This window comes from Physella acuta, unplaced genomic scaffold (assembly GCF_028476545.2).
Source record: "Physella acuta isolate Inbredline_101_S28 unplaced genomic scaffold, ASM2847654v3 ptg001058l, whole genome shotgun sequence".
NCBI classification, from domain to species: domain Eukaryota; kingdom Metazoa; phylum Mollusca; class Gastropoda; family Physidae; genus Physella; species Physella acuta.
In genome coordinates this window covers 1,258,412-1,267,816 of record NW_026732575.1, presented here as the reverse complement: position 1 = coordinate 1,267,816, position 9,405 = coordinate 1,258,412, and the positions used below count along the sequence as shown (strand labels likewise).

The window sequence follows — 9,405 nt, the reverse complement described above, 5'->3', positions numbered from 1 at the left end:
AATAGTGCGCAATATTATTATTACATTAAAAATTTACATTCGTTTTTTTGAGAAATCGGAAGTAGCGTAAATTACTACTTCCGGTCAACGGAAATTACTTAAAATTTAACAGAAGGTAGAGAAATAGATCTTTTACTTACTTGTGAAATTTCGTTTATCTATCTGAAATAATACTCAGGTTATAGGCTTTTGAAAAATTCAAAGTAGAAAAAATACCACTTCCGGTTATCGGAAATCGCTCAAAAGTTGATACGGATCTACGATTTTGATAAGATACTTATATATGAAATTTCATCAAACTAGCTGTAACGGTACTCAAGTTATCGTGTTTACACGCGGACAGACAGACAGACACACAGACACACAGACATACGGACAAAATTGCAAAGCCCAGTGTTTCAGACTGGATTACGCATAAAACCTCATAATTTTGGTAAATCTGGATTGATAATTTTTGCCCGATTAAAATAAGTCCTCTATACTTCGGATGTGATGAAGGACTGAGGTGCAATACGGTGAAAATTGTTAAAATTTCAAGTGATTTTTGTGCACGATTACAATACTTTCTCTATACTTCGTATATACGAGAAAGTAAAAACAAAGGAGTAAGTTAAAAGTATTAATTTGTGCATTATAAAACGCCGACTTTATATTTGTAAACATAAAATAAAATCGTTTATAAAAACCAAAATGAATGACTTATAATTAAATTGTAAAAAATATGAGGTCGGCGCTTCGTATGTAGTTATAAAAGATTATTTGAGATCCGCAACGTGAAACGTTTTAGCAGCGTATGTGTTTTTGGCAGAATTTCTAAGGAAGAAAACGCCTAAGTGTCTTATCAACATATCTTTGACATCTGAAACAAATTTGTGCTATAAATAGACGGCTATATACACACAAGTAAACAGAAGCAGCGGTTTAGAGAAGTCTCCAGTTTGTGTGATACAGAACGACACAACTCTACAATGTCTGCTGTTTTAGTGACGGCTCTGTTGGTTGTAAATATCATGTTTACCTGTGGTGAGTACATTTGTATATACCTGCAACACAAATTAGATGGCGAATGATGCATTTGATAATTTGTATATTTTTAGGTAACAATTGTTTTAGTTTTTTAAGCATGGACAAAATGATTAACTAAGTCTTCATTACTGTTCCATAGCTTGAGTTAGGTTACAACCTCGTGGAACCAATCTCAAAATTTTTAGTCACCTGAATTCAACCTCGTCCAAAAACTAAAATGTATAATCGGTCTAAATATTTTGATTTAAAAAAAATAATTAGTGGCTTTAAGCAAGAAAGTTTTTTTTTAATATATGAGTAACAAACCTAACAGTTCTTTTAAAAGATGTTTTGTTATCTTTTTCGATCAATCGATATCTTCCGATTGTTTTTAAAAGTACTTTTCGACGTCATTGCCTCAAACACACGTCATTATTATATGTTTTGGGTCATATGGTTTATTCATTTATTTGTACTTTTAATGTACTTTGCGACATTATTGGCGCAACACATTTCATTATTGTCTGTTTTATGTTCTGGGTCATTTTATTTGTTTACCCGAAAATCATCAAGCTTCTATTTCTGGATACGATTCGCTAGAATTTGTCCATCCCATAGAAATTTGTAAGGTAGCAGTTGATGGGTTTTGTAGATGTTTATTTTCCCTACGATGCGTTGCGGTTTCTAGCTAATGTTCATCATTTGACCAGTCACCGAAATCGGAACTATTGGAGTTTAAATCTTACCCGTTTTTCAAATTACGCCGTTACCATTGCCGACGTCAATTCTGTACTAGCTTATTACAAAGTATTTCAATTTTAATTCAATTTCTATTAAACAGAAAAAAGGGATATATTTATGACTTTTGAGGCCTGCCGTTTGTTTCACGTTTGAGATATTTCATTTAAAAATTATAATACACAATTATTTTTTTTTAATTGAATTTTTTTGTATACTACTAGCGAACGTTTATACGTAGTTATGTATTAAGTTTTGTTCTATGTAATTTGAGAAGTAGTGTGTTTAAACACATGTGGATAAATAGGCCTACGTGTTTTCAGTTACTGACTTTGTCCTAATAGCTTAAATCAACTAATAAATATTTAATAATAATTTACCAAGATTACAATAATAAAACTTAATGTATAAATTACCATTTTCACGTTTGTAACTTTAATTTTTGTTGCAATTAATACATAGATTTCTTTCAAAAGATTTTTTACGCAAGAATTGAATAGATGTAACTATTCGGAAGTTGTTATGCGTGAAGTGTATTAAAAGAAATTTATTTCATAAATAATTTAATTTCTCCGATTTCTGTGTTTTATTTTATTATTCCATAATAATTTACCACGGATTATAATGCTACAGCTAATTGTATACGATACCATTTTTGTGAAGTTAATTTTTCTTGCAATTATTAAATATACTTCTGTCGGATATTTTACTATGAAGGAATTGCAATAGATGTTATGCAGTAAATGTATTAAATGAAAATCATTTCTTAAATAATTTAATTTGACCAATTTCAGTGATTTATTTCATTACATTCCAGGACTTGACATTTCACTACAAAGAGAATATTATATGGAGGGTAAAGATTTATTTTGTGGCAAGTTACATTGTTTGGAGAACACAAGAGAAGATATTGAAATCTCAGCTTTTGTCAACATGTCAGTCTATAGGATCAGTGAATTAGAGGGGAAGATTGTGTTGGCGTCTGTATCAGAATCAGATTCAAGAGTTCGAGATTATAAAGTAGCTGGATCAAAAGTTGATGGGAAGTTTTCAAAAGTGTTTGGAGAATTGACCGTCTCATTTACAAAACCTTCTGAGTGTTTTAGTACAGTGTTTGGATGTGATGTGTATTACACAAATAGAAGGGGTCTCACTGAGATGAAAGAAAATAAAACCAAACCTGTTGACCAAGACAATCGTAAGCCGCTGATGTTGATGACCATAGAGGCTAAAACTCCAGAGTTTGATAAAACAATTGATAGAATGTCAGAGTTTTTAAAAACTTTTATAGATTGTGATATGTTAAACATAGCTGACTTGAAGATGAATTTACAGTTTTTAACAGACCACAAACATTCTAACCTTAGTAATCATAAAACAGAATTAACAAAGGAGAAGAATGATGAAACTTTAGTTAAACTTACCAATGTCATGGAAAGTAGATTAAATAGCGTGTTATCTGCCCAAGGATCTACAATTCAGAGACTTGAAATGCAAATAAACAACGTTGTTAACAGAATGAACACCTTAAATAACACTAATCAAGAGTTCACGCATTTTAAATACAACTTAACTGAAAGCTTTCTAAAGACAATTCAGCAGATACAAGCAAACAATAACACACTTGAAAAACAAAATAGGTCGGTACAAAATGTAACAAATCTATACATTGTTTTACAAAAACAACTGGAGAAACTGAATAATAGAGCGGTTAATGTATCACTCGATGTTCAAACTTTGTCTAGAAGGTTAAATAAAAGTGAAATTTTAACAAAAACCATGCAAGATTTCAAAAAAGATTTACTAAATTTAACTAACAAAATGTTAAAAAATAGCACAGCAATATTGGAACGTCAAAACATAAGCATTCAACAATTGTGGGAAAGCTACAAAAACCTGTCAGAGACACAGTCAAAGACACAGAAGGATTTAATAACAGCTGTTTCACTGCTAAACAATACGAAAAAGATGAATAACACCATTCAAAACCTGATTACTAAATCAGATCAAATTATCGAATACGTAAGTTAAATATATAATTTGTATAGGATCAAAATCTGCTATGACCCGATTTGAAATTTTCCAGTTCCGCCATAACTGCTCCCAAATAGTTAAAAGTTGAAGTTTTTACTTAGTCATAGTATGTTTTCGAAATAGCCTAACATTAATACCTTTCTTCGTTGCGTCAAAAATAGAAAAACAAAAATGTTTTTAAATATTTTTAATATTCAGATAATATTCTGACAAATGTTAGCAGGTTATTATTTATTTGAAAAGAAAATTGCATAATCAATGCATATTTATAAAAGTATGATTTAGTCGAATGTCTTTAAAATAATAACTTCACCACTTTTCACTTCTGCTGCTGCTGTACTAGAGCGCACATTTACAGAAATTATTTCCTTGTCTCGGCAATGTTTAGAAAGTAAACAATATATTAAATTGGCTATCTTTGTGAAATAGCTTTAACACATACTAACACTAGTTCTGCGAATATATTTATAATTATACATATACAAACACGCATATACATATATACGCGTATGAATACATACATACATTCAGTGGCGTAGCGAGGTCGGGTGTCACCCGGTGCGGCACTTAATGGTGTCACCCCCCCAGAGGCGTAGCGACACTTCCCGGGGACAAACTTTCAAGTTGTCGATTTGCACCCCCCCCCTCAAACTTTCGATTTGCACCCCCCCCCCCCCTCAAGTCTTTCTTTATATATTTTGCAATTTTTTGCCTTCGTGTCACCGCCCTAAATGGTGTCACCCGGTGCGTTCCGCACCCCCCGCCCCTCCCCTCGCTACGCCCCTGCATACATTTGTATGTATATATTCTTCGTAGTTGTGTGGTACGTGGCGATCATGTTGATGTAGCTAATACAATATAATTATTAATAAAGAAAAGAGAAATGTTTAGCTGTCTGAATATATGTATATATTTTAATTTCATTCCGTTTTAACTAATAATAATAGATAAAAAATATTAGAAATAAATTTGATTACAGTTAAAATGTGCCAACATGAACGATCGTGTTTTAGCCGACATGAATAAGGCTGGAGTAGATGTTAGCAGAACATTGTGTGATACCAAGACTGACGGTGGAGGATGGATTGTTATACAGGTTATTTTGTATTTTTTTAGCCATTCACCATTTTTTTCAATATATATTTTCTAACTGTATTGATGAGTTTATTTTATTGAAAACAGATGTATGATACGCAATGATAAACACTTAGCTACACATTAAAGAAAAAAACGTAATAGTTGAACTACATACTTAGTGTTTGTATAATATATTTTATCTATTTGAAACCACGATGACTCTAAAATGTTTTATCTACATCAAAAGACATTAGCTCTAGTTGTTTTATAGTTATTCTTATTGGTTCACCCGAAGTCAGGTGACCAGTCCACAACAGTATTGTTAATATATCTCATCGTTTTGGGGAGAAAAGCTGAATCTATTAGTCTTGTTTATTTTGTTGATCTGAATAAAATTTAGGATATTAAAATAAAATAGACAAAATCAGATTATGTGATAAACTACAATAGTGTTTCGTGCATTTTTTAAGACTATGTATTTGTAAAATATCCTTTCTGTTGTATGTATACAATTGGGGATTTATTTGGTTACGAGTTTGAACAAAAGCAAAAGTCAAAGTTTATCTCGTAATAGTTGTAACTGTCTAATAGACAAAGTATTGGAAATATTTTAGAGAGTTAATGTGAAGAATATTAGGTCTTATAAAGTAATGACTGCTTTGATTTTATGTAAATTGTTTGTTGTATGATATAACTAGAATCATAATATACTTCAAAGATAATTAAGCCTTAGAATAAATCAAATCAACTCACATGACCGTAGTTTTATTATTTCGTAGAGAAGCGTTTTGATTATTTAAAACGTTTAAAATGTTATCTCGTGCGTAATTTGAAGCATAATTGATCTTTGGAATCAATTATATCAACTTGCTATGACTTGATTGTAGCGGTGCCATTTTTCTTACAGAGACGTATCAAAGGTGATGTGAACTTTACAAGAACTTGGAACGATTATAAAAACGGATTTGGTTCAACATCTGGAGACTTTTGGATCGGAAATGACGTCATTTCTCACTTGACAGATTCGGTAGGTAAATAATGGCTACTTAAAAAATATTCATGGTCGAATTATTTACGGCTATTAGGGGCAGATAATTTAGGTTTTAAACTATGTAAAAATAAGGGTAAGTAGTTACAAGCACTGCTTGATCTTGTCATTGTCGTCTGTAAACTATCGTCATGGATGGCTGTACAATACTAGATGTAACAGAAAAAAAAACACAAACAAATCAAAGCTGATGTTCTGGTGGGTGGGGGCATGGTGAGGTCGTTGGGGGGGGGGAGTTCCGAACAGGTTGGTGTGTTAGTGATTGAGTGGGAGGGGATAACGTGTGGTGCTTCAGTGTCGATGTGTATAGTCGTAGCTAAGATTATTTGAGTGCTTAGTACCGACATATTTTGGGTGGGTAGGCGTGAAGCTATAGTTTGGGGATACGGTAGAGTTTTAAAGGTCAACAATTGGATAGCAGTGTTCTCATGAAAGAATTTGAATAGTTTCGTACATGTTAATAAAGGTAAACAAAACCATAAAGATGATTTTCAGGATATTCGACTTCATGTGAAAAGAGGTGGGGTCCAGGGGAAGTGGGGAGATAGACGGATGGGGTCATGGGGTCATGTAAGCTGTGGACCAATGGACAGTAGATATAAAATACTATTAAATTAGTGTTAAAAAATATCATTAAAATGTTTGTTTGAAGGTTATGTAAATATAACCGATACAAAAAAGGAGCAATAGAAACCATATAGATATATAATAAATGGTATGAAAAGAGATGGGACACGAGGGTTGTAGGGGTGGGGTCATGGGGGCACGAGGGTTGTAGGGGTGGGGTCATTGGGGCACGAGGGTTGTGGGGGTGGGGTCATGGGGGAAAAAACATCAGAAAGGGGAAGGATTTGTGCGACACCAGATGCGGTGATGCGTATCTAAGGTGTTGTGATCAAGAAACTCGGAAGCTGAGAGTTAAATATAAATTACCCAACCGTAAACCTTATACATTCAAGGTTGTAATTGAGTTTAGTATTAAGCCGCCGTAAAGGTTGTTAACTGATCGAGAAAAAAAATACCCTCTGCATTGCTACCATAATGTAGGCTACAACTTGACCTAGTTGCATTGCTGAGGTGGAGAAAAAAAAATAAAATACAAGAATTGAACGATGCAGACATATGACAAATATGAGCGGAAGAATGTATTGAATCTGGCTAAAACTGTTCATGGGCTGTTAAAAAAGGGGATAAATAGATGGATGGATAACATAAGAAAAATGTGGAGATACGTAGTGAATGCAAAGTCTTGAAATTCCTGCTATTAATATAGCATACAATTGTTTACAGTTACTAATACATTCATGTTGACAATTTTATTTAATCTTCATATCGATTGGACTGTGCGTCTGGTGTATACATGTCACTGAAATGCACATTTAAATCATCAGTCATGGCATTAAATATTTAAAATACATTTAAATGGACCTAGATTAAGTAACGTGCTATTTTAATGACGAGTGCATAGTAATGTATTTCGTTGAGTTTTTAAATTTTACAAAACAATAGCTAACTAACGAAACAAATACTATACATCTTCACTTTATACGACGAAGGTGCATTTACTGCACATGCAGTATGTTAATAGATGAATAAATTAACATAGCGTGTTTTTATTTTTATTGGGAAAAAAGCTAAGTGTCTTGATCCGTTGATTTCAGAAGTGTTCATTAGATAAACGATACACAGATTAGTTAGATATTTTTAGAAAGGGTAACACAGCTTATATGATAAAGATCGTGGTTATGTAACGAACCTTAAAGAATAGCGTAATGCAGTCAGCAGGATATTTCCCACCGGTCATTTCTTCCTCTACCGGTTTTATCAACAGTTTTATTCCACACCCTCCCGCCTGTCCTCATCTTAATTATATTAACCCGATTACACAACATACATATAGAGATACAAATAAGATACGTTGTAAGATTTAGAATTAGGACTATTGAGCTTATCAAAATAAGAAAAAGTAGGCCTACATAAGTAATATATATTGTAAGGGAGATGGGTTTACTAACTGCGAGCGTGTTACAACGGCAGGCAATGTAAGGAGATTAATGAAAAGGAGGGAGTTCTAGAAAAGCTATACGTAAATTGAATATAAATAGTATTTCGGTTAAGGGAATATATTTTTAAGTTGCAATGTAAGCAGGCAATAGATAATGTAACATTTTCTTTCTCAACAGACGTCTTTTGTCTTAATGATGGGGTAGATACAGGAACTATCAAAATAAGTTTATTCAATTTTTTCTTTTTACAAAGAAAGTTTTCAAGAAGTGTGTGTATTATTGTAATAATGTGTTTTGGAAAATTGTGTATATTGTTTATAGATTTTCCTTACGTTTTTTGATCAATATGTATAATTATCATATAGTATAGAGGGATCAATACCTACACTATTTCAAACACAATGCAATATCTTAATATTTCTAATTTTCTTCTAATATAGGGTTATAATGAACTCAGATTTGACATGAAGTATAAAGGTAATGACTACTACGCTGTGTACAGAGGTTTTAAGGTAGAAAATGAAGCAGCAAAGTATAAGATGAGCTACACGTCATTCAGTGGTGGAAATGTTGAAGACAAGTTTAGTTTTCACAAGGGCATGAAGTTTACAACCATTGACTCTGATAACGATAGGTTGTCAGATGGCAACTGTGCTGTTGGCAGGGGAGCTGGTTGGTGGTATGAATATTGTCACAGGGTTAACGTCAACGGTGAATGGGCGAGTCGTGGTTATGGTAAAGGAATTCATTGGATTAGCATTACAGGCTGGTATGACTCTCTAGACGTTGTTGAGATGAAACTTCGTCAAATGTAAACAACCCGAAAACAATGCTATGGTAAAATAATGGATATACAGTAATCAAATTATTTATATAATCTTCAGGAACATAAGCAACATTACATATATTAGAATAAATAGATGTAAACATTTAACTAAGGCAATATTTTCTTGATGGTGACTATACATAGGAAGTTTAAATTAACGAACATTAAACCAAACATTTAAAAAAATATTTTAAAAACTACAACAGAGTTTGTTTTGCTATTATGATGTAACAAAGCCAAGTATACATTCATCTAGAATTGAAGTTCCTCATAGATTGACTGTGTGTGTGTGTGTGTTAGCCTTTAAAACAGGAAAAAAAACTGACATATTCATAACTAGACTAGTAGTGTAGTTGTCATCTACCACTATATCTTTAATCAGACATTCACTCGGATCGTGTGAAGTTCAACTCTAATAACGTGTGTAATGTTTGCGCAATGTTTTCAATAATATTTTTTCGCATGGTTTTTCGAAAGATATATATGCCATCCAAAATCACATAAAAAAGATAGTAACTGTTAATTTGGGATCTGTAAAGCTTTGTATTATAAATGTGAACATTATGCGGTCATACAGAAGAATAAAAATAGATTATTTAAGTAAATCCTATGTTTAAGTAGTTGATATTTTATCTAGTGTATCTTATATCGAGCATGTTTGTTTATTAAGA

General features: G+C 32.5%; 1 protein-coding gene across 1 annotated transcript; it reads left to right on the top strand.

The window, feature by feature from the left end:
- Positions 1–911: 911 nt before the first annotated feature.
- Positions 912–8,723, top strand: LOC131955220 (angiopoietin-4-like). The gene is made up of 5 exons (XM_059319242.1): positions 912–1,023; positions 2,561–3,383; positions 3,579–3,765; positions 4,757–4,873; positions 8,349–8,723. The coding sequence occupies exons 1-5, from the start codon at positions 969–971 to the stop codon at positions 8,721–8,723; spliced, it is 1,557 nt and encodes a 518-aa protein (XP_059175225.1). The 5' UTR covers positions 912–968.
- The last annotated feature ends 682 nt before the right edge of the window (positions 8,724–9,405 follow it).